This window comes from Dromaius novaehollandiae, chromosome 1 (genome assembly GCF_036370855.1).
Source record: "Dromaius novaehollandiae isolate bDroNov1 chromosome 1, bDroNov1.hap1, whole genome shotgun sequence".
Classification (NCBI taxonomy): Eukaryota; Metazoa; Chordata; class Aves; order Casuariiformes; family Dromaiidae; genus Dromaius; species Dromaius novaehollandiae.
The window spans coordinates 22,142,660-22,169,287 of record NC_088098.1 but is presented as its reverse complement, the minus strand read 5'-3'; the positions used below and the strand labels follow the sequence as shown (position 1 = coordinate 22,169,287).

The window sequence follows — 26,628 nt, the reverse complement described above, 5'->3', positions numbered from 1 at the left end:
TGCTGTTTAGCTTGTACCAGCTGATTCAACTCACTAACCTGGCAGAAAACCAACTGAACTGCAGTTTTTTGGGTTTTTTTTCTCAGGGAAGGATCTAAGAAGCACCATCACAAAGGAAGAGGAGAAGGAGTACCAAGGAAGGGAAAGAGGCGGAGCAGAGGTAAGGAGGAGAGGCTAAAGGACAAACAAGACTTTCCCCTTTCAGTGGCAGGCAATTACTAGACTGCCTGATTTGCCCATGGAACTGAAGGTCTCAGGGCACCTTTCTTGGGGCAGAACATCTAACAATGTTGCAACTCTTAATGAACTGATAAAAATTTGCAGAGTAAAGATCTAAAATTGAGTGTACATACTTTGGTCAGATAAATGAACACATCTGCTTGTGTGGTTGAGATCATTAGCTTCCACTTACATAGAAAAAAATTAAATAAATCAAACAATAACAAAAAGCAGAACCAAAAGGGGAGTCTCCCCTAGAACTCCCCTTCCATTAACATCAACTATTTTGCTTCCCAAGGATTTGCAGAGTCTTCTCTGCTAGCCTACCTTCATTGTGAACCAATAACAGATAGTGGAGCCAAAGTGGGATTAAGGCATGAATCCTTTTTCTCTGGAGTGTTTTTAAAACAAAATTACAAAGTTATTAAGGCCTACAGGGCTCTATGCATGGGAAAGGAGGATAAAGTCTGTTTTTTTCCATGCTGGGATTAATTTAAATTTCAGTAGTTGTATTGAATCTTCCAATGTGCAGAAGGGTAATGAAATGTATTACTCCTATTTTCTTCATTCTGTTACTCTGTGCCAGTCTTCCCCATTCACTGCTCATAATGGGACCACATGCAGGATTAAAGACACATGCAAATCTAATTGTAATCTGGATTGAATTCAGGGTGAAACAAAAAATCATAGAGGGTGTGGCTTGACAGGCTTTCTCCAGTACAGTTTACTAGATGTTTTACTTGAATATTCTACAGTGCTATTAATGCCTATTGTTCATAGACCTTGTATTCTGAATTTGAAGTCACTGGGAATTTATGGCCCTTGGCATAGTTTTTGGCATGCTGGAGAATAAAAAAGAAATTAGAGTTGACCATAGACAATGAAAATTGCATATAGGTCTGTACTATCAAGGTGATAAACATGATTGCAAGCACTTGATGACCAGTTCATTTAGAAATGATCTGTTTGAGGTTATTTTTCATGTGAGCTCATTTATCACTGAAATGGTTATTAGGATTCTACACTTTGAAATTTGAATCTTGCTCTAGAAAAGAACAATTCTCAATAGGTTTTTAGACATATTTTCTCCTTGGCAGCCTCTGTATAGTGAAATTATTGACACAAAATGGTTCTTATTATACCAAGTCCTGATCTTACATGCACTTATACATAGACTTAACTTTATTCAGAGTTGCAGAATGATTCATGTTAGATCTCTGAGTGAAGTTAGCACATAATGGATATATTCAGCTAGCCATAAATTCCTGCTAACTTTCTGTGCCTAGTATTTTCCTTTTGATTAGCTCCTGGCAATTATCTGTCCAGGTCACTACTTAGGCCATCCAAATCACTCTTCAGTGTTTCCTAGCTTTCACACTGACCAAACACAGAGACTTGGGTTAAACAAAAACTGTGGGAATAGGAGCTGAGTTGCTTAAAACCCCAGGGATGGTGAATGATGCACATTACATGCCTGCATGGCATATTGGCTAAACCTTTTCAAATGCCAGTCTCTTGCAATTTTTAGCAAGTCTCATGATTTTCCTCTCCTTTTGTCAGTGTCACAGTATCTTTGAACACTTACAGTCTATTCCGGATGATGCAGATGTAGCTGGGACTCTGGCTGCAGGCACCAGCGATCACTCGTTGACAGTTGTGGCTGGTTGTTTTTGATAGGAGTGGTTCCTGCAGGACCTGAGCTCCCTCGCTCTCTGCAGAGCAGGGCAGCAGCCGGTTGCTGTAGGTAGCATCCAGGCAAGAAATCCTGAGTGAGCAGAAGCAGAAGGAACAGGGTGAGGTAAGCAGGCCAGAGAGCTCTGAACCTGAGCAGTGGGAGCAGTCACAGAAAGGAAGAGGTTTAGGAATCCCGAACAGAAAATTAATCTCAAATTTGTGCCATATATCAGACAGAAGAGAGTTGTAGCTTTCTGCTAAGAATTTTGAAATATGTACATTTACTTGTGAGTTTATATAGAAAATAGCCATCAGGTATTTCTGATCTTACAGGTACTTGTCTTCTATAGTTTTTTGAATATTATGTACTGAAGTACTTTCTCATGAGTATGGGACTGAGGAGGCCTGATTCTATCTACTCATATCCTTTTCCTAAATGAGTAGTTAATGTCAAGGGAATTAGTCCTCATTAGACCAACCTTGATTTCTGAAGTGTCAGAATGTGACCAAGTAAGCTAGTAGACATTTAAGCCCAGAGATATGTTGGAAACCTGATTAAAAAGATGACAGGAGTCATGTTCATTGCACTCTAGCTGTGATTGAGAAACCTATTTACAGCTTAAGAAATGTGCATTACGTGCTACTGTCAGGAAAATGAACCACAAAACAAAGGGAGAAAAAGCTAGCTCACTCCTTCAAACATCTGGGAAAAGCAGACAAACAGAAGGCTGACCCCCAGGAGTATCCAGGAGGTAGAGTGATCAGTTTGGCTTCTGCTGATCTCCTTTCCCTGCTTAGTTTTGGAGTATCACCCTTGGAGCAGTAAACGGGTAAAAGCCGTCAGCTTGTCTTGAAAACTCTCGGCCTGTGAGGGAACTTGGGGCTGCAGGCAGGATGAAGTGGCTCTGAGACATATGGGGAAAATGTAAAGTTAAAGCTCCCACTTAGGAACTAGAGGGAAAAATGATGTAGGGTGGGAGGGAGTGCATAATTACTTGCTGGCCTGAAGGTAACTAAGGGAGCGGGGTAGAGGAGATACTGAATTACTTTGGTCTAATGTCAGCCTTTAGGAATGGCCTATGATCTCTATATCATGAGGCAAACCTTAATCCAAATCTTTATAAAGTGGTTTGACCAAGTCCTCCAGCAACAGCATGGAAAGCTCTGGCTAAAATCCCCTCACTAAAAATTTGGCAGAAGTTGACAACCCTGCAAATGCCAGTGGTTATCTGCCCAGAAATCAATGCATTCTGAAAATCACAAGACAGTCTCTTAAAACAATAAAACAACTCTCCTGTGCTCTTCTCCTCTGCTGACAGGGTGACTGTGGCTCCCAGGCTGGCTACAGTGTCTCTGTGCTGCTCCTTTAACGTATCAGCTCTCTGGGTACCACTCTCCATTGTATGGCATAATCTACCCTGAAGTCAGCTGCAGGAAACCCATGGTTTTTCATGGTCTTCTAGCCAGATTTGGTGGTTTGCCAACTGCTTTGCAGCACAGGCTGGCTGAAGCAGGGCCTGAGGATGTGAGCTGGTGTGCTGGGAAGGAGGGGGCATGAGCAGCATTGCTCTGTAGACACAGATGGCAGTTTCTGTGTGGATGGAAAACATTCATCACTGGAGGGTAGAGGCAAGTTTCATACTCCTTTCCTGCTCAGGATGGCCTAAGAGTCAAATTCAGACAACTCCAGAGAGGAGTGATTTAGATAGCAGCGGAGAGAGAACTAAAAGGCAGTGTATGTGACAACTGAAGTTCTGCCTCAGTTGTTGGATGACTTGTATAGCCTTTTTCTATATGTGCAAACCGATGGCTTTAGCTCAGAAAAAAAAAAGAAGAATTTGAAAGATGAATAAACACCAACACATCAAACAAATATATGCTGTTGTCCTCACTGCTGTTTATGGGGATCTAACTTGCTAGTGCTGCTGCCACTATTGTGTAGGTTTGCCCAAGGTTATCATAACTGATGGACACTTTTCTCATATACAATGCAGTGTTGGAAGAACTCTTTCTTTTCAAAAATAGCTGAGAATATAAGATAAAATTGATGAACTGAATACATATATTTTTAGCAAGAGGTACTTTATTACATGAGAAGTTTAGGTCTATAAAGATAATACTGAGTCTCTCAACTGTTCCCATCTGTCTCATCCCTGTCCTGTGTCAGCAGGGGGAAGTAGTAACTAAGATCTTCTGTGACTTAGATACCAAGTGCTTGCATTGGAGTATTCGTGTCTGCCTTCCTTTCTTTCCCTCTTTAACATTAGTAAGAAGTTTTATTTATACGCTGCTATGAAATATTACATATACTATGGAAAAGTACTGACAACTGCTTTGTCACAGACACTTAATCATCCAAGTAAACCTGCTTCCTTTTACAACATTTTTGTTAATTTGGATTAAAATACTGCAGGTAGCGCTCAGATTTTTACTGTCTGCAAGATATTATTATTGCTTCAATTAGATTCATTGCTGTAACAGCAGATTTCTAAAAACTGCAGCGTTGGTGGCTTCGAGGCATGCAGCATGCGCAAGGACACCTCTTGTTCCTGATCCAGATCTACCGCTGTGTCTCCAAATGCCGTGCCTGCTCAGAGCAGAGCTAGCTTAGCCCCACCCTCTGAGCAGCCCAGCCTTTATTTATATGAAATCTGTGGTCCAACTGGCTTCAGATGGTGTGTGTATGTGCGTGTGTCTGCCTTCAGAGTGTGTGAGACGAGCTGGGATCGTGAGCCAGGGTTGTTCCAAGTGGTTTTAATCAGCAGCCTGTTAGAGGAGAATGGAAAACTTCTAACAGGATAAGAACTGAGTAAGTAAACATAACTTGAACTCGCGATCCGGACAAAACAAATGCAAAAGGAAATCTTCATAGTCTGTCAGTTTTCAGATAAATGATCATTTAAAGAGAGAGAGCTGTGCAGGCTGACAGGAAAGAGGCAATTTAAAAAGGACGGGAATGAAGGAAACTGTAAAAACAAAGTGGGAATTGAGAATGCAAGAGAGAAAAAACAGCAAACGACTGTTCACGAAGTTGGTACGCTCTGTTACTCTTTTCAGCTGTGGACAGGACATGCTAAGCTTTAACCTCTTGCTTTCTTGGATACTATTGTTTGGCTGAGCAGTTCCTTCTGCAAAGTTGAGGGTGAAGATTTCTGCTCCTCACCTGTTTGCCTGCAGGTCTGTTCTACAAAGAAAGCGGCATACGAGAGCCCAGTATGGCTTTTTACAACCCACCCGTGACACTGTGCTGTTTACTGCCATTCGCTTGTTTTTTCACAGGTTGTTCCCGTACCCCTCATGGGAGGGTTCTTTACAGATCTCTGCTCCTTTGAAAGCTGTGACTTCTAGGCAGGCACCAGGAAAGAATTCAGAAGTAGGAATGGCGAAAACTAACTAGTTTTGGAAAATACATGCCTTTGCCTTTTTTATCCTGGCAAAAAGTGGCTGCTTTGACTGCATCTGCAATGTGGCAAAGGATGAAGTGAGGACGGCAGCAAGGCCATGGTTTGTGGGCAAGTCCCCAGGTGCCGCAGACTTTGTCGCCCTCGGCCCTTCCTTCTGGCCTTAGTGGTGGCCATCTGTCTGTTTTGCCAGACCCTGACTCCTCTCATGACCAGCAGCTTCCTTTCAGCAGTTGTTAATGGGATCTCACCAAACAAACAGACTAAAATGCAGCAAGGAAGATACAAGGTCTCCACAAGCAACACTCACTGCTTCCTCCCTGTCAGTAATGCACAGACAGTGAAAAAGGTAAGTCAGCTGGAGCAGAGTGCTGAGCAATTAGCATGGCTAGGGATAGCGAGTCTGGCAGGATCATGTAAGTCCAGCTAAAATTAACCTGAGCTCTAAGATGTGAGATCTGTATACAAACAAATGAGTGATCTAATGACAATGGCGTATGTGCAAGCACATCTCCATTACTAGCTCTTCAGCATGGTGTTATTAACACATGAATCCTAAAAGCTTTGACTGAAACATTACATTACTGTGTGACTCCAGGGAGGTTTCAGTTTGCTGCACAGACTGTATTTTATTTTGGCTTTAGGAATTGGGTCAGAGACTTTATAGTACAGACACGTAAATCAAGAGCCAGTGGGATTTTGTGAAAGTGACTGAGGCTGTTAATTAGCACTGAGACTGCAGTTGCCCTGTTTTAAGGTTATCTGTTGGTCAGTTTTGAACTTTACTGGGATTCTGCTGAAAAGCTGAAATAAATTGCATTTGGGGAAAGAAAAAAAAAGCTTTTCACATTTTTGAATTACACTGTTTGCTTTGAAATTCCTTGGCCCACAAATTTTACTTTGTCCTCAGGTTACCTGACCTCATGTTTATTTCGTATAGGGTCCCTAAAATGGGTATTAAAGCCTAACAGATGCATACACTGTTATTTTAGTTGGAAAATGTGGTTTGTTAAATGTTCCAGACTGAGGCAGTTATTTTTACTCTGAAATCTGTGCTCAGTACCAGCACAAATGCTTCAGGTTTTCTTCAGTCCCGTAAAGCTTTTTCTAATAGTGCAACAGAGATCTTGTTGTAAAATTATCATTACACTGGTATTTGATGTACAACTGTATCAGGACTATAAACATTAATCTGTGACATCACTCATTATGGACAGCATCCACAGAAAGCAGTTCAGATTTGTAAAAATAATAATTTAGAAGGCTTCTTGCTTGATTAGACAGGGCTCACAGTCTGAAAGGTCAGCAATATCGATTTTAGAAGGGCATTGTAAAGTGCATCTGCTGCAAAAATTAAAAACAGATATGCAAAATGACTTTGGTCTGAACTCTTTAACCTTAAGTCTTAAAAAATGGATTTTTTTGTTGTGAAGGTCAGAGAGATTTTTCTTACGACTTCCAGAAATCTATTCCATATTGCATTTGTCATAACTTTATATTTTTATGACCCTTTAGTATACTAGGTGCTCAGATTTGGGTTTGTTCAACTATATGACATGAATAAACATTACAAATTAAAGGGAAATAAGCACATCTGACAGTGTGAATTGCATTGTTTTATGACTTGTGACACTTACAGTCCATTCCTTTTTCCTCGTTGCTGTTGTAACGTCAAAGAACATTTCATTTTTTACAGTTAGCTGCTTTAACTGTGTAAATTGGTGGAATAATGGCAAAGTTTGACTAGCATGTTGTTTGCCTGAAAACACCTGTAATTTCTACTTTCCCAACTTGTCTGAGAAGAATGCAGATTGACATTAAACTCAGTGTGCTGGCTGTTTGAAATGAACAGGAAGCTTATGTTCTTATATACGCTGCACTTGCTGCCTTCCAGCATGGATGAATGCATGTGCCTATGCACATACTGAACCTATGGTACAAATTTAAATGCGTATGTTAAGCCTGATAGGTTTGTTACCCAATCCTGCGCTATGCTAGCACATTCCTCTTCAAGTTCTGAAGACCACCCATAGCTGGCTCACTGTTTGTCTTGAAAGTTTCCTCTGGAGCTTTATGAACAAAATATCTTGCACATGTTGGGATGTTGCTCCAAGTTGCGCTCTCAGTTTCCAGAGAATACTCCGTTGGTTGTATGGGCCAAATAATAATCTCAGGGAACAGAAATGACACACATCTCCACAAAACTCTACCACTTTGCTTTGAGATCTGTTCTTGAACTGTATATGTTTTTTCACCCACTGCTTATTCAGTGGGTGAATTCAGCTGAATTGTTATCTTGTTTATTTTATTGGGTACTCAGTAACATCGAAGACAGATGTCATAGTTGAAACTTTACACTCTTTTATTTTACAATCACATGCCCACTCACCCTAGCTAGGTTGAAAACCAGTTTTCATTAAAGCTGCTGGTTTAAATCTTCATGCGTAAATCAGGACAAATGCTGTAAAATGTAGTCCAAACGTTCATATTTTTAACTAGTCACATGTATTCTTACTCTGTAAATAGTCTAGCAGGCAAATGTATTAAAAAGAATCTGATGTGCAGTTAAATAGTGACTTAAAGCAAATACTGCAATGTGTTTCACAAAATCGAATGTCATGAATAAGGTTTAGGGAAAAGAAGACTGTGCCAGAGGTACCATTCTTTAGAGGAGATCTGGTGCTTCTGGGATTTGAGTCATATGGCACCTTATGTCAGGCTGTAGAAATCTCTTCTGAGTGGGTGGGAGCAGGCTTGATTCTTGCTTCCTTCATAGAAACAATCAGTATTGTATTGAGCCTGGTGTGAGAATTTGGTTATGATTGTTATTGCATATGAAAAGTCTCCTTCCGACATCTGATAATTTCTGCATTCAGGCTATGCATAGCACAAATGGTTCCAGAAAAAAAAAAAAAAAAAAAGAGCTGGCCTCTATTATGAGCCATTGGGGGAAGAGGAGAGGGACATTTGAAGGAAAGTGCAACTTTGCCACTTTATCTCTGAGTTTGAAATACATCTCATTATCTAGAACTTTCCCTTCCAAAAATGTGGAAAGAGCATGGGGCTGGAAATTGCCAATTCGATCTGTAAATGTGTCTTTACATGCAAAGTGCTCTGGGATGGAGCCATTACTATCAGGCACATAGAGCAAGTGTTTTTTGTTTTTTTTTAATCACAAAAATGCTGATTTAAAAGACAGCCTGGAAAACCTGACAGAGCTCATGGTAATTCCTTCTCTCTCGGGTACCAGGCACTCTTGGTTTTTAAAGCTGCTGGAGACCTGATCCTTTAGACTGATTTTCACATGCAGAGGTCAACGTTTTCTAGTATAAAATTAAATGTTAGTATCTGTAGCCTGGAAAACAGAATTCTTATTTCAGAATCTCTAACTAGGTTTAGGAGTTCAGCTTCAGAAATCCACTTTTAACTCCTTGCCCAATAGTACTTACCAAATTTTTATGGTTTTTATTTTCAAAGAAACAGAAACATAAGAGTAAAAAATGCGTAACTCCAGCTAGCTTTTATTTTTCTGTTTAGCATCTGCCTGATTTTCAGTGTTGAGCATACAGTATGGCACCCTGAAGGCTAAAGTTTATATGATGCTTTAGAAAATTTAATTGATGAATTTTCCTCAAACACTTCCAAAATAAGGAAATGTATGTAGGATCACGGTGGACCTCAATACTACTGTAATGAAGAACTTAAGATCTTTAATGACTCTCTCCTCACAAAACTGCAGTGGGATGGAGAACCAATGTCTACACTACATGACCCTTTGTCATGTAGAGTTAGCAGTCTAGGATACTGAAAACAAGCTTATGTGAAGCACATGTAGCAGAGCAAAGACCTCAGATCACCCATATGCCTTCACCTCCCATTCTGGACCATTTTTCTTTTGTACTGCAGCCTTTGCATCCCCTCCTCCTCACCCCTTTTAAGACGAAGCAGTAAAAGTCTGACAGGAAGACATCACATCCAGCTGCATCCAGTCTTCAGATTCTACCAGACAGACTTTTCTCCTGTATGATAAAATTTGTGAATATAAAGAGGAGAGTTGGTGCTGTAGCATCTAAACTGAAACAGGTATCAACAAAAAAAGCCTGTACAAGCCTTGGGTGTAGGTTTGCATGGCACAGTACTGTGTCAGAAATACCTCTGGTACCCAAGAGTTATAAAACCATTGCACTCCTCCTAAGTAATTTAGATCTGCTTCTCAGCCACTTTGGAGAAGAGCTAATTAGCTGGTCACAGATGTGTTTCAGCTCTGAATTAACTCAGCCAGAGCCAGCTTAGGTATCTCTGCGCTGCACTGCATTTTGTCCAGTTAGTACCTTTGCAGTCGTAAGGATGCAATGAGATAGTATTGCTTATGTGCTAGGCAGTGTTTTAGCATACTAGCTCTCTAACCATGACCACTGTACAAGAAAGGAGAATTTTAAGGTTGGCCTTGAAGGAGATCATTTCATGGATACACACTTACAAGAGTCTCCCTTCACATCCCCTAGCCATCTAGGACCATCTGGGAAAAAGAAAACAAGACATGCAGCTGATTATTTGAGAATTTAATAAGTGGGTGATGCTAGCATCCTGTAGATGAAAGATAATAGGTAGGGTGACAGTAAGCCGTCTTCACTTCCAAGGCCCTCAACCTGCTGTTTACCTTTGGTGTGATAGACATATCCCCAGGAAGACCTGTAGAAAAAAAAAAAGGAGAAACATGTTTTAGTCATAACCAAGATCTAGAGGAAGTTCCAGCTGAACCTCTTGTACAGGTTACAGACCCAGGCAACTATACTTGAGAATCAGGAGTGAAATTACCAAAGAGTTAAGGAATCGTTAGCAGAACTTTGGACATCCAGGGTGGAATTATTCTCTCTTGAGAAGTGCACTGTACCTTATTGGAGGCAGACATCCCTACTTCACTGTCAATGGAAATTACTGCCTTAGTGCAAAATTCATCAAAACTTAAAGCAGACATTTCAAACAAATCTGATGAGCTGCAGACTCTAAAGACATATGTCTGTTTTTTTTTTCTGTTGCTTTTTTTGGATGTAATATACTTGCTGTAGTCAGAATGAGAAGGGAAGGAAGAGGGCAGGAGACGAGTGCCATGGAACAAGGCACGGGAAAAGAAGAGGCACTGGATGAGGTGAGATGTGGGAGGCAAAGTAGGGAACTATGCCTGCAGAGTAATAGTATCCTCAGAGGTCTCGGAAGAGATTGTGCATGTAAAGACTGAATTTGCATTGGTGGAAGAGAAAGGGAGATGGAATGGAAGTGGAAAGAAAAGAAGACAAAACTAGTAGGAACTGTTGAAATGTAAATGTAAGAAAAAGGAGAAATGAAGCTGGAGGATAGAATGAGAAGGAATAATTTTTGCTATTATGCAGAAATGGAGTGTGGTGACAGTGCTGGATGGAAAAGATCACATTATCCATTATATGGTTTCATACATTTTTGAAGTAAATTTAATCTTAAAATGGACATTTATTTTATAAAATACACTACATGAATGAGAACTATTTTCTATTCACAAAATAACAAAGAAAGTGGAAAATGTAGCTACTATGAAACCTGAGTTAATAAAATGCAACTGACTGATAGTATGGTATCAACAACTGGTGTCATTGGAATGATATTACATTCACAAGATAAGGGATGCACCCTGCAAAAGCAGGACATTTTTTTTCCCCTTTTCAATATAAAATGCAAAAGTTACTGAGGAAACAGCTATTTTTACTGCACAGATAGAGATATTTTGGTGATAAAGAGCAAAGCTGTTGTGATAGCAGTCAGGAAAGAGGGGTGTGGTGGAGACTCTTTACAGGAAGGGAACTTTGAGAAGGATACATCAGCAACGTGTAGACGAAGGGAAATACAGGTCAAGTCTTACTTATTTACTTCATTGGAGTCCTTTCCTCGAAATCATGTATTTTGATAAGATGGTAGGGTCTGGCTTATAGTCCTTTCCAAATACAAGGCAGTGAATTCTGTGATCTACATGCAATTATAAAACAAAGGCATTTTGAAAAATAGTTCCGTACTTCCAGCTCAGTGTGCTGGTTATGACTGTGCAAATAACTCTAGTTTTGCTCTTGGGCTTCTGAAGTCATCAGAAATGAGCTATCAAAGTAGGTGCCAATAATTTAGTTGCTTGTTCTGTATTTTTTCAGCAAACAATTGGAAGTAGAAGAACATTCCAGCCGTTTCATTCTACAGACCAATCCTTTCTGATTAGGAAATCTAGCAATATATAAAGCCAACACATTTAAATGTCCTCTAGAAAGTGAAACAGGAAATTAACTTCCCTGTTACTTCTCAATACAGGAGATATATGCATTTCAAATACAACAGTAGTAAGAACAACTTTCTATGAGTTTTTATGCAAATATTCATAAAAGTCACATTTGGAATTAATAAAGGTCTTTACAGTCCTGTAAATGAACCGCTTGGGTTATTATAACCACATCCAAAGTTTTTGTTATCATTCCTCTTATTAATGATAATTAATATTAGTGCGGTAGTGTCTGGGAGTCCCACTCATGGATTGTAGTGTTGTGCTAGGTAGTATCTAAACATGAAGATAGATCTACACGTCCTTTGCTGGCTTTCTTCCAGCGGAATGGGATGGAATTTAGGCAGTTCTCTGTCTGCCTGTGAATATTGCTAATAATGACAGTGTTGTCTGTGTAAGGCTGGTTCTCTTTCACAGTATTTCTGTTGCACTCCCCTGTCATGCAAAGGGCTTTCAGTTGGCATAGTAACACTTGTATCTCTCTCTCTTGCAGCAAGCACCTGTAGGAAGTGGTGGGGTAAAAGTAAAGGTACAATCAAGTTATTTGAAGCTATTGGACAAGACTCCAGCAGTCTTGGGTAGCTTGATGTAAAAGAGAGGCTGCCAGTAAACTACACAGAGACTAATGCAACAAGAACTGGGCAGCTGAAAAGATGACTCACAGCTTTTGAGTTCTTCCCTGAGAGAAGCTCAGCCAGACAAGTTGGGCCATTATTTCAGGAAGAAGAATTTTGTTTCCAAAGTTGAAGTGATGGTCAATGAAATTCTATGGCAATAGTTCAAACTGTATATTTGCTTCCTTGCCAGGCAGAGACAATGCATCAATATTTATGGAATTATGCAGTCTTCTTGGAACCTGAAAAAATGCCAAGGAACTGTTTTTCTCCCCTCAGCTTGAAATATCTTTGCTATTTTCTTCTTGGCCAAAGCAAGAACAATAATTATATATTGTAGGATTTAATTACTGACCCGATTTTGGAATTTAAATTGGAACAACACAGAAATTTTGTAAGATAAAGGAAAACTTTAGAAATTCATATAATCTATTGTATCTTTATACACTCATAACCTAGAATTGGATAAACTGATTTAAAAGAAAATGTCAAAACATTTTCTCCTTAGCAGAGAACTTCACAGCTACTTGGAATTTGCAGGCAGACAGAACTAAGAAGTAAAATGCAGACATTAAAGGTCTCTTTTCATTCAGACAAGGATAGTTATGTAATTCTGGAGCTTTCACATTATATAGACCACATTGTTTATTTGGTTTGTTAAGACCTCACAGGAATATTTCATTTGCTGGATCTTTTAAAATTCGTAATAGATTTTATGGAGCTCATTTAAAAGAGTATTTTATTTTCTTTTGTGTTTTTCAGGTTATTATATAAGCTGAAAACAAAATTACAAAATTAATTTTTATGCTTTTTTATTTACTTGAGAGTCCGTCACAGTTTCTTTAGACTGGTTGTTAAGGCCATGGATCATGTGTGTAACAGCCTATTGCACTAAAATGAGGTCAGTGACTCTGCTAAGAGCAATGGTTTCAAGCTGTAAGAGCAGGTATATCATGTCAAAGCTGACATAGGCCTCATCCTAAATCATATGGGAAATCTCAGCTTTGCTGTAAAGCCTCATTAATTTCAGTGGAGACAGCCACACTATTCACTAGATAAGACTTGGGCCACAGATGTTCTTTACCAGTCTTTTTCACATAGGTTTAATGAATCTGTAATAAACTGACCTGCTAACAAATAGCCTGAAATTTCAAATGAGGAAAGAGGAAAAAAAAGTGATTTTGTCATAAAAAACATTTTTTCATTAGCACTTACTCAGAAATGTTCTAAATGTTATGGATCCATTTTTCTAGTCTAAGCCAGCCGCATGTTGAAGTTACATGAATATCAAAAAAGTCCGAATCATAAAATGACAAAATATACAAACAGATTATTTTTATCTACGTACTCTGCTTCTTCTATACTAAAACTCTGCCTAGACTGCCTTTTTTTGTGGTTGAGAAAAGGTTCTGTGAAAAACAGCAGACTTTTATAGAAATATGACTGTTATTGCTATAATATAGGAAATTCTGAAATACTTCTTCTAGTAACTAGATCAGCATGGTTAATGATATAAGGCATTTTCTATAGAGCTTTGGAAGAAATTATGGAATCTCCTGCTACAAATGTGAAGTTGTCTGGAATGTTTTAATACTCTGTAGCTAAAGGATAGTTTAAAAAAAACCAAACAAGCAAACAGAAAAAAAAAAAAACAAAACACCCTAAATTGCCCTGGCTTGGCAAGAAAACAGAAAGGACATGTTATATCTTGTAACCTGGATTACAAATAGCTCTGAAAGGAAAGGGCAGAGGAAATAAATCTGGCAACACTATATGTGGGTCTCAACCAAGTACCATAGATGGTGTTGAGCTACGCCATATTTTTGAATAGCGTCAGATTAAACACCAGGTCAGGCTGTTAATTTTAGGAGCCTGAATTTTCTCTGTGCCCCAAAGATGCTGTCGTCTCTAATTGCTTGTTTGGAAGGCTAGTGGATAAAAGTGACTCTTGTTTAACACTTGCATGATAGGAGGGAGGGTGGGTGCACACCGCAGCATGGGCCAGGCTAGGCCTGCTCGAGTCTCCTTAGCTCTGTGCGGGGAGGTTTTGGACAAACCGAAAAATTTCTTTTGCGCGTCCCTGAGCTGCGAAAAGTCCCAAAGACAGCTCCGCAGGCCATCTGGAGTAGATTACAGTGCGCTCCATGTGTGAGGGCGGCCACGGGCCCTTGGCGCGTGCGTCGGAGGCAGGCTGCCGGAGGAAGGCCCCTGCGCAGGGCCGGGGCACAGCTCAGGGCTGTTTGCCTTTGCTGTGCTGTGGAAGTGACTTACATCATCGCCATTACTTGAATTTTCTCTTTTTCACTAGTATCAGTGTCACTAATGGGCAGTAACCAGTTACCAATGATTATTTTTTAATGAATATTTGTCTGAGAGCTGTAGCCCTCTCTGGCTACCCCTCTCTGTGCCATTCTTGCCTGTCTCTGATGTTTCTATCACCGGCAGGCAGTCCTGGCCCGGCCTGGCCTGGCTGACCGGTGCGAGGCCACCAGCCCCTGCCCCAGGGCCACGGCCGAGGCAGTGGGGACGGGTGTGGGGGAGGCGCATGAGGGACCGGCGGGCAAGGGGGCAGCGCGGGGCCCGAAGGACAGCGGGGTCACCTGCTCAAAAAAAGAAGGTAGGCTTTCTCGGTGGAGAGCAGAGGGGCACTAAGGGAGGACACGAAGCTGTTAATTCAGAAAAAAAGACTGTGTTTCTGGGGACGAGAGAGGCTGTTGACACCGTGAAGAGAGCTCTCATGTCCAGCTGGGGCCCAGTGAGAGGTGGGGCGGTGAGGCAGGGCCAGGATGAGGTAAATCCTGTGAGCTGTTCTTGGAATATCTCTCTGAGGAGAAAATAAAATTGTTGCTGGGTGCTTGAAATAGAAGCTAGTAAAATTGGTTTTAAACAAAATGCTTAAGGAGTGACGCTGCAGGAGACTGCTGTTACGAAGAAAGGCACAGTTTGGTAGTGGCCTTTTTAGAGGGATTCCTAACATAAGCACAGGAGAAGCATGATAAGCAAAATGCCCATTAGCGAAGAGGGGTACACACAAAGGGCAGCAATGTTTAAGGCAGGACTCGCTCTGCAGAGCAAACACCCTCCATCGCATTGGGAGGGATCTGAAAGGGACAAGGGCTAATTGCTAATGAAAAGCCAAATACTGAGCGTGTCTTGGGCTCCAGCCCCTATATTCTCCTTGCGTGTCCTTAATTCACCCTGCGGTGTTTGCCAGCATAACACATGTGGGATAGAAAATTGGATCCGCTTGCAAAATAAAGCTAGAGGTGTCTCTCTTTGCTGAGTTTCTTCCATGATGCAAGTGAAATGGAGAGTAGGACATACCTGGCCGAACTGCCTCTGGTGTTACGCAGCATTTCTCCGGATGAGGTGGCAGTAGGAGAGAGAGGGCGCGGGGGGGGGGGGGGGGGGGGGGGCAGGGTGAGGGCTGTTTTTAGGAACAGAGAGGCAGGGAAAGGACATAGGAAAATGGAGAAGAGTGACTGCCAGTGGCTGCTGCAGTTACATGAGGCAGGAAAACGAAGAGTAAGAGAAGAGGGAGGGGCAAAGACAGAATGGGAAAGAATAAGCGGAGTATGCTGTGGTGTGGAAGAGATGTTTTGGGACGTTTTAGCATTGAGCTTACGGCTCAACTAGCATGTTTTAAAAATATTGCAAGGACAGGGGAGGACATCTGACAAGGTTACGTAACATAATTCCTGTGACTTGATCATATACTATTTATGCTTCTTCCTACCAGCATGTGATCAACATGTATCTGAATATCCCAATGTCTGAAGTAGCTTTGGGTTACACATTTAGCAAATATATGTAGAAGACTCTGACAGTGGTGTAGCTAGATATATTTCAGTGTCCCCTCATCAGTTATGCTAATCCTGTTTGCAGAGGATGTGTGTTCTGGAATGAGAGCAGAAGTGCCATGAGATCCAGAGCTCTAAAATAGTGCATGCTCCTCAGTGCCACAGAGCAACTTATACTTTAGCCAAGTGTAACATAAAACTACATCCTGTACTTGGAGAAGAGTCTGCTGAGAGAATGCCTTTAGCACTATCTCCCAGGCCTATAAACAACTGGACACATCTCGAATAGCATTTGTTTATATCAAAGCATCTGTTTCTGTTTTCGATGTGGTCTTCTGTGCAAGAATGGTGGTGCCTTGTTTGTGTAGTGCTTCCAAATTTACTAAAACTAGAAGTCATGGGATAACTTTTAATTTTTAAAGTAGATATTGGTGGCTACTGCTGGGTTGGAATTCATGCACTTGCCAAGAACTAACTTCATATCCTGAAGTAAAACCCTTAAATGCTAGTATGTTTCAATCCTAAAGAGAAATACTTTTCACCAAAAGAAAATCTTGTTTGCTAATGACATATTTATTGCAAAAGAACAGGTAGAATATTTCAGATATTAATTACCTGTTTCCCACATGGAACATCCTATTTTTATGCCCTGTGTAACTAACACTAGATATACCCCCTTTTCCAAAGAATTAGCTGCAAGGTGAGAGTGACGCCAGGATTCACTCTTTTCAGATCTAAATTTCATGCTCACACTATAGGTCCAGTCTGCAGGACTGTCTTAGAGGGGGAGGGCTCACTTCCCTTTTCCCTTGCAAGAAGCTCATATCCTTGGTTATTAGAGGGAGGAAGGGTTTTCTCTAAAAGCTGCTGTCACTAGGCCCTGTGTGGGAAAGACACTGGATGGTAGACAGCCCAAGAGTTTCTTGGAATTCTTTGGAGACATCATACAAGGAGAAAGGCTCCTTGCTGCTATATACATGTTTCTCTGCCAGTCCTGCCATGGACTGGATCGTATAGGACTAATAGCTTCTGGAAAAGTAATAAGGTGCAGACAGGGATATACATAATTTTCAAGAGGCACAGCAACCTACAGTGCTGTTTACAGTTCCCCTGCGTCCTTCCGTATGTCAGTATTATTCTTCTTTCCCTTAATCATGCTGCATATTAGAACTCAGACCCCTGTGCTCACCATCTGTGTAGGACATATGTTCCTTGAAACAGCTGACATGAGAACCATCAAGCTCTCTCTGCCAGGTCACCCACGTATCAGCCTCATACCATGGTCAAACTCACCTGCAAGTTCTGTTACCAGTTCATCTGGGCAGATTGGTTTTCAGCCCAAGATTTTTCCATGGTGGAAAGACTATGGTTTAAAAATCATCCATTGTTACCCTAAGCTATGAAACCCTTCAAATGTTAGTCTAAAATGAAAATGGAAAAATGGAGAGGGCAGAAAAAATGGAGTTTGTGGGTTTGTGGTCAGAAGTCCCTAATATAAAGAGAATCCTTAAACTGTATCATAAATATTTACCAGATTGTCACAGTAAGTTACTGGCTTCTTTTTGTGAAAAATAACAACTATATTTTATAAACCTGAGAGGTGTCTTATCTTACAGTTGTTGTCTTTGTGTTGTATTTGCTGTTAGATCGAAGAGTCCATTCTCCAGTACTTTGGAAGCCATACAAGAAGAGCAGTTCTGTATGCTCCTCCTGCCCACAGCAAAATAGAACGTCAGATTTGTCAGCGCATACTGGCACAACGTGGATATACAGTTACAGTTCTTGAAAACAGAAGACTGACGGAAGGGCCCAAACATGAGGGCCATTATCACAGTAAGAATGATGCTAATTACGTAATTCATTAATTACTAAATGTTATCTATTGATCCAACATTCTGCCACCGAGCTAAAACTTATGTGTGAACTAAGATTGCAAACCAAATTCTAGTCCTTCCCAGTTATGCACTAGTTTTTCACAAAGACTCTTCCATTAGATGCTTCCTTCTGTAAAAAAAACACATTCCAGTTAGTCCTGAAAACCAAATCAGTTTAGTTCTGTTCCTGGTGACTTCTCATAGCAACTTCATCAATATATTCACTCAGTGATTTCCAGTAGAGCATTGTATGGCATAACAAATATCTGCTAAATTTGGTTCTTATTCACTCTAACAGGAAAGCCATATGCAGAAAGGTAGGCTTTTTGCTTGCATAATGTTTTGATATTTTTGTAATGGATATACTGAGCATGTTAGAAAACACAATATAGAAGAAGTGCATTTTTCACTTGCAGCAGAAGCTGGGGGGAATTTCTGCAGGTTCTTCGTTCCTGCTGAAATTCTGTCTATAGTTAAAGCAGGCTACTGAAGAAACTTTGTCTCTTGCACAAGAGATTGTATCCTTGTGATGTAAAGTCATACTGTGGAGCTTTACAGTGGAGCTTTGGACACCAGTTAAATATGCTGAGTGTGACCAGTTAAATATGCGGAGTGTGTGTAAGTGCTGTTGGACACCTTGGAGGTAAGGACCAAAACTGATCTCAATTCAATATTCTTTTGGAAGTCAATTTAGGGACCGCAAGGCTCTACAAGACAGCACCACTTGTATCTTTCTGACTTCAATAAATTCCTGGGGTTACCAGAGAACATCAGTTTTGCTTTGTGCTTTAACCAGTATCAGTAGTTTCATAGATTAAAAACATAATTATTTGGCATGCTGAAAATTCTATCTCAAGTTCAACTTTCTTCAAGAAACTTTCTTGAAAATGAGGTTCATACAGTTTTCTTGTCAGGCTGCACTGCAAAGTAGTAAATTGTCTTCACCTCAATCTCTTATTTTAATCTGGTTTCACAAGCACCTCTCAGCCACTCCTTGCCTTGAGTACCGACCCTCACACAGTGACAAGACACGGCATGTCTGCAGGCTTTGCTAATGTCAGATGGGCTTCAGAGAAAAGGCAATATCTCTGGAGACTGTATGCACCATCTCTGACATACTTGCATTTCAGCTGGCTGAGGAAGCAGGCATGCCAAATTCACTTAGGACTTGGAAAAAATCACTACACTAAATTTTACTACAGTGGCCAACTCAGATTCACCTTCTGCAACACAAGTTTGTTACTCTCCAAACACTGCATTTGCAGAAATCAAGTTAACTGGATATTTTACAGGCTGGCACCAGTACTTCCTGCAGTATTTTTCCAGTAATGAAAAAAAAACCTTAATAAAAAAAGCTTTACATATTTTCCAGGAACATCCTACAGCTTCCAGCATATGTTAGATGTATTGAGAAAAGTCAAATGCTTGCCGATTTAAGGTAAAGAGTAAGACTCCACTGATTCCATTTCGTGGCAACATAACACAGGGAACAGTTAAAAACAGACTTATGTAAGTGCCTAGCTTTAAAGTCCTGTTTTAAAAACAAGAAGTAAGTAAAAGAGCATGTCTGCATACCAAGCTGATGATGTTTTGTTAGAACTAAACAAGTTATGCTCAAAGTTATTTTTCTTTGCCAGTAAATGATGGGTTTTACTGGTCTGGATGGTATAGTACTTGATACACCATACTTTGGAGAAGAGTATTTTGAGTTATTCTTTGTCATGTTTTCCTAATAGGATACTATAATTTATAAAAAGTATGTTCCTTGGAGCCTCTATTAAAAAGATACAGGTAATGGACTGAGAAACATAGATCATGAATATTGTGAAAAATCTATAAAAAGAGTCATTCCTTCTTACTTGGTATTATTTAGCTGCTCTATTTGGTGCTTTTATTTTTGTGCAGTTGCAGTGCAGTCTGTCTTACTCATGTATCTTTCAAAGTTCACTCAAATTTCTAAAGGATTTTTTGTTTAGAATGGCAGTGAGCCAAGAGTCTAGCTGAAGTCATATATGGAAAAAAAAAAAACACTACAAAACATTCCTAACTTTTTTGTTCTGGCTGATTATTAATTTTGGGACCAGTTGAGCTTCCATTTGAAACCCAAGTGTGGCAGCTCTGCACACTGATCTTCCAGAGAGATCCTCCACACCTGGGCTGAAGGCATTATTTTGAATTCATGGCTGCCATAGAGAAACATCAGGAGAACAGTCTTAAGTGGAAATTTTTTGCTTCTTACAGACCAACCAGAACATTTTGAGTTCTGGAAACTGGAAAATAGTTGGCTAAAAGGTAAAACATACTTTCTTCTTTTCAGGCAAAGGGATTGTGGTTTATGGGTTTCCTGTGAAAAATCCATACAGATACTTTCTGCAGTAAATATAAATTATTCAAACCCTTCATTTTTCACTGAGAAAGAGTTTTGTCAGTAAATTCTTAAGCATCTTTGCTTGAGCAAAAAGTAGTTATGCTTTCACTCTTCCTTTGCGATTAATCCCACATGGCGGAAACAGCCCATGGATTGATGATATCTGCTCTAACCTCGAGTGGCTTTGAGACTTCCTTCTGTAGCATCTAAAAATGAGGCAGTTTTGATGTAAGGTTTAACACAGCTCACTCTGCTGCTGAGGAGGAGATAGGGAGGTGGTGCTGTTTTATTAGCAGATGACAGGATAACCAAGTTTTGTGGTGAGCTGGGATTGCCACCTTGGACATGAGGCTGCAGCTAGGGGTAGATCCATTTAGGCATGTTCAGTGTCCTTGGTATGTATGGTAAGTCGATAGTAAAACAGAAAGTTCAAATCAGGTCAGCGCACTTTTGTTTTCCAGTTAGGCAGAAGATGGTGTGCTTGGTATTTTGTTCCTTCCTTCCTCCTTGTCTTTTTCTCACATTTGAGAATCTACTCACAGAGGCATAGCAAATGAGACAACTTCTGTGTTTGATCCAGCCTCAGAGCGGGTTTGGAAGAAGTGTCACATAGCCTCAAGGAAAAGAATAAAAGGATTAGAAGGAGCAGCAAGAAAGCCATACACCTCCAGGCCTCCTCCTGGGAGATTTGCCCTGCTGAGCCTCAAAAGTTACAGGCCTTCCTTTGCCCAGCCCAGCGCAGAGCTGTTCTGCTCTGTCGGAGATAAGTGGGATAAACTGTCTGACTTCAGAGCACCCTTAGTCGTCCTGGAGTAGCAAATGCTGGAGAAGAACCTACCAAAGATTTTCCAGAGTCTTCTGCCTTCTTACGTTTCCTTCCAGTCAGATAATCTCTCATCTCTGGGGTCACAGGAAAGATTAATAGGGCCTGTGGGTCCCTGTGGCCCTGGGATCCCAACATTTTCACCAGCTCTCCAACTCTAAGAAATTCATGTGACTAAAATGCATTTCTGCCCTCCAAACATAATTTGTTCCTAGTTACTTTCTGCTGTCTGAACCTTCCCTGAATTCCACACTCTCTCCACATTATGTCTTCTAAGATAAATATGCTGCTTAAATCTTTTCTGCCGTAGCCATCAGTCTTTCTGTCCTTTGCTCCATGTGGTTGCCTTATTAGTCAATGGTGACCTTCCTTAATAGGCTTTTCCTTCATTTCTCTATTCTTCACTTTTACTGGCAGTTAGGCAAATCTCAGAAAACTGCAGGCTCCAAAAAAGATTTGCAATTGTATGCTACAAATCTGACTGATCAGTTTTAATTCATTCTATAGTAACATGCAAAATTCTGTTGTTCCAGCCTCTGGAACGGAAAAAGGTTTTGCATATCCTTAATCATGGCTAGTGAGTTTGGCCATGGAAGAAGGTTCATCTATTCCGGCTGTTGGCAAACGAAGTGCAGTGTGACATCATATGCTCCCTACTGCCTTAGAATGTTAATTTTAATAATTTGCTGGAAGTTTGTGCAATTACAGTGGATGACTTTAAAAAAGAATCATATACCAGTTCCATACTATTGATTTTACAGCATCATTTCCTATTTTTAGAGTACTACAGTGAAGTATTTAAGCTTTGCTATGGCTTCTGTTTGCAGCTTGAGTGACATCCACTGAAGATGAAATTTTAGGCAAGCCGTTAGAAGGATGGTTACAGTGCATATATCGATTTTTTTTCTTGGTGATTTATTGTTCCATAACATAAGTATTGAACCCAGCTTAACTTTGGTTGATATATACTTCTTGGGTCAATAAATCTTGATATTTATTTCAACTGAAATCAATATCAGCTCCATGTTGTATTCATCCACTTGAGATTGTTCAGCGAAGATCATACTCTATCTATATTTTTAAATTTACAAATATTGCAAACAATATTAGATGTAAATTTATTTCCTCTTTGCTAACTTTATCAGTATCGTTTCATTGAACTCTGTTCTGTTTTCTGCCATTTTAAGAACATGCTGTGTTTATGTTCTTTTGCTGTGTAGATTAAGCCCTGATTCCAACAATTAACTATGAGGATGATCAGGCAAATTCAAATGAGTCTTTCTCTTCTCTTTTTGTGCTAGGGTCAAGAGATCTGTCTGTCATTTAAGGTGACATTAATGCCAGTGTTTCTCATGGCATACTTAGGGTTTTATTTTTACAGCAAGTAGTGAATAATCCCTCACTGTTAGGGCAGCCTGAACATTTTCATTTTGCTGTAAAGTGCTGATTTGAAGATTGCTGAATTGTTAGAGTAGATATGGCTACTGCTGGCTTGCTCCTTGGCACTCTGGATAGAACACTTCTTTAGTTCCTTGCACAAAGTGGCTGCTTCCTGGGGAAACATGAAAAAGCTGCAGTTTGGGAATGTCAAGAAGCATGAGCAGGTAGCAAGAAAGCAGAGCAGGCATAGGTGTTCAGCACCCATCTAGTGATGCTAGCTGAGGGTTTCTGTCTACGACTGGATGCTATATGACTGAAGCAGCAGTGGAGAGATGATAAAAAATCTACCTTGCTTCTCTGAAAAAGCAGTTTTCAAAATCATTCTTTGTCAGTTTTTCATTTTGGTTTGTTGGTTTCTTATGTGTCATTTGAAAAAATTGCTCTTAAAAGAAAATCTACATAAAAAAAACAAATCTTTTTCTGTCTGCTTCTTTTCACAATAGGCCTAGAGGACCGACAAATGTTACCACACCAGGGTTGCAGATGGAGAAATTAGGATAAAAGCTGAATCTTGTCTCATGCCATATGACTCACTGTCAGAACTAGGATGAAAACACATGTTCCTTGCTGTTAATCTTTATGCTATTTCTCTAGCATATTGTATCACCTCTAGTACTCCTGACTATTCATACTTTTAACCAGAGGCTAAATCGACCAAAGAATCAGCTTAATTGCTGACATCTGGCCAGCAGCAAGGTAGGAACTTGCAGAAGTGCTACTTCATAAGCGCAGGCAGTAATACTTTCCTCAAGGCTGCTAATTAGTTTAGTGAGTAAACTACAGCCATGGGTTTCAGAGGCTTGAAGGCCCTGCCTGGTGACTGTCAGACATTTACTTTTCATTTCCCAAGACATACTATATCAGCAAAAGTAGTGAGAATTAGAGGAGGGGATAGAAACAGGAGGACACAGAACTGCTCTTTCTTAAGCGAATATAAACACTGAGAAGACTGGGGGAATGGAGGTACTTGTTAATGTAAAATGTGAAAAAGTCTGCTACCAGGAAGAAAGGAATAATTCATTCTTCATGTCCATGGTAAATTGGACATGAAGTAATGCAACAAGAAAAAAATAGATTAGATATTAGGAAAACTTTTCTAGGGATAAGGTTAGTGAGGCAATAGAAGAGATTCCTTGGAGCTGTGGAATCTCCATACTTAGAGATCTTTAAATATCAGATAGATTTTATTGGGTGTAGTGTGTCCCCTTGCAGGGCAACAATATGGACTCACAGAACTCCTTAAGTCTATAGGTGGCCTTGAGGAAATGAGGCAGATAAACTGAACAGGGAAAACAGTGATTTCTAAACAACATGGAGTGATTCCAGCTACAAATCAGCTGTGACTCAGGGCTTGAACTGAGGAATAAGGAATATGTGGCTTACAGCATCTTCTTCTGCATCTTCTTAAAATGCAAAATATACTCAAAAATACAAATCTGTGAGAAAATATTTCTGACAGGTGTGGAGAAAAGGGAAGGGATCATAAAGTCAGTGGTGCTTAGAGTATAGCCAGCTGAAGTTTGAGCAGCTACCATGTAAGTAATGTATGGCTGAAGTTTGAGCAGCTACCATGTAAGTAATGTATGTACTCTCTGAAATAGAAACAGCTTTAGTGGGATGGGCTGTAAAAAACAGTTCAAAGAGAAAAAAATCTCCTCTCTTAGTGAGTGGAGTTTGAAATACATTAACAGGAGTATGTAGCATTAGTTCTAACTTTGCTTTTATTTCTTTTTTTATTTTCAATTGTCCACAGTACAGTTAGAGAGAGACCCTACTTGCTGTTTCAGCCTTAGACAAGTTTCCATGAAATCCAACTAACTTTAGCAAACAATTATAAAGAGTAAAGGCCTCAAGGAAAATTGCTGGTGTGTTCTGTAAACATCTGGTTGCCATTTTCAATTACAAGGACCAACCCACTGAAGGAAGCAGTTTAGTTTTTTTTGGAACAGAAATGAGACACTGGGGTTTTTGTTCTTTTTCATAGCAGAGAGTAATGGAAATGTCAGGAATAGAGAGGTCACTAGATGCTCAGCTTTTATAAATACAAAAGTCTCTGAGAAAATTAAAGAAAATTGAAGTCAGGTTCTGAAAGTGTAAACAACCCTGTGGAGGTAAGGTTAAGTAAGCAGGACTGGAGATCTTAGCAAGCCAGCGAAAGCACAAGATCCATTCTATCATAAATAAGTCATTTAAAATATCGTGCAAAATAATAATGGTGAGGCTGGCCAAAAAAGTATTTTGTGGGTTACATTATGCGTATCTTCAAATCTAGCAGCTGTAACTTATTTTCCAAAAATCTCTGGTTAACTGCTGATACAAATGTATAGCTGACAGTATACAAAATAGGTTGGTTTCCTAATGCAAAATATATGTCATTTGAGTCCTGTGCAAAGCTTTGACAAGTAATATATACATTTCAGAAACATTCTTTTTGTGCGCTGTTCAGCAAGGAATTTCCTAGACAAGCGAAATACTTAGAAATGTGGTAATCCTCAGAGCATAATGAATTACAAGCATACTTAATGTGTTTGTTAAATAGGTTCTGCTTCCATAAAATGAAAGCTCAGTATACTTTGGGAAAAAAATGTGTACCAAAAACATATGTCATACATCATTTTGGTCACTTTTTAATGTTGCTTTTAGCAATTAAGCCTGGCTATTTGCCGATTAGTGGAAAGTGGAGGCCTAATCTCATGCCACAAATGTCGTTGGTTTCAGTACAAGACAAATGCATTTCTGACATACCCAAATAAATGCTGTTCTCTAATGGGATCCTGTGGTTTCTTCTGAGGGAATCTAAATGCGTTATATATTTTTCTGAACGATGTGTGTTCTCCTTCCTAATTATCAACAGAACATATTCATGTTTTCTGACAAAAAAGCACACAAACTATTTCTTTGTAGAGTTAAAATAGACTCTCTACAGAATTGTACTAAAAACTCTGTTTCAAAAGCACTCTTTTCCTTGCAAAAGGGAAATTCTTAACTGGTTAAAAAAAAGTGTAAGGACACTGAACTTTATCAAATTAAAAACAAAAAATTGCGTTTAGTCGTAAAGTTACCAAACATATATTACTTTGAAAGTTCTTTTTAGTCATATAAACAGAACAAACAGTCCAATGGAGAGTGGTATTTGTTGGGCTGACTTAGAATACACAGTAATTAAAATATTTCAGCTGTTTGATTACACAGCGAGCTAAAATTAAATCTTTGCTGGAATAAACTATGTCATGTTAATAGAATCTGAAAAACACCAGTGTCCAGGCAGATAGACCCGTTGGCCAAAGGCAGCAACAATGTGTGATTCTACTGAAATTAAAGAAATAGGAGGGATTAAGATACAGGCGTACAAGCTTTACAATGTACTGTTAATATGGAAATTCTTTAAAAGTGGTTTGAGACCATGTTTAGAAAATGTAGCCTATGGGATAAGAAGGTAACAGCAGAAAATGGATTATTCCAGATATGTTTAAAATGTTGCCCTCATTCAGTTTAAGAAATGAATCCTGGTTTAATAGGGTTCAAGCAGAGACCCTGCTTTATAAATACATGTGTCTGTTCCTAAACTAATATAGGTGCTGAGAGAATGACAGTAAGTCTAGCCAGAATCTTGCTGGAGTCTTGTCAGAACAATCTGTCTAAGGGACTGTTGCATCAGTGTTGCCCAGTGTTTTGGCTGCTGGAAGCTTTTTTGCTGAGCTTGCTGGCTCTGAGCCCTGATCAGCTGTGAGATGTGTGGTGTCTTTCATTGTTATGCTTCTGTTTTTGGTAGAGGCATTCATATATCTCTAAAACCAAACCAATGTTTTTTTACTTTAGTTACCCTGACTTTTATTGGTTCAGATAGCAAAAAGCTTGTATGCTGTGTGGGCCTTTATTGTAATTTGCAGCTAGTCTACTCCAGTCCTAGATTCAGATTCCAGCTTTCTCCAGCTGCAACCACTTCTGGCTGACAGCTCTTTTGAATACTGTATCCCAAAAATGTTCCAGACATCAAAAGTGCAGTAGCCACCCACAGGTTAGAATGTGTTTCTGAAAGCTTCATGCACCATATTGCTGATGCAGTGGCTTATTTTTCATAAAATGGAAACCCTTCCCGTGTGGGGGAATGATTATTCTA

At 39.8% G+C, this 26,628-nt stretch overlaps 1 protein-coding gene across 2 annotated transcripts in view; it reads left to right on the top strand.

Annotated features, from left to right (window-relative positions):
* The first annotated feature begins 4,563 nt into the window (after positions 1 to 4,563).
* The window catches only part of CPED1 (cadherin like and PC-esterase domain containing 1), a 153,016-nt gene continuing 130,951 nt past the window's right edge, over positions 4,564 to 26,628 (top strand). For both annotated transcript variants that reach the window (XM_026113527.2, XM_026113529.2), the window contains exons 1-3: positions 4,564 to 4,702; positions 5,173 to 5,643; positions 17,650 to 17,836. In XM_026113527.2, the coding sequence (XP_025969312.2) occupies positions 5,395 to 5,643; positions 17,650 to 17,836 (436 nt within the window). In that variant the 5' untranslated portion in view covers positions 4,564 to 4,702; positions 5,173 to 5,394. The remainder of the gene's footprint in view (positions 4,703 to 5,172; positions 5,644 to 17,649; positions 17,837 to 26,628) is intronic.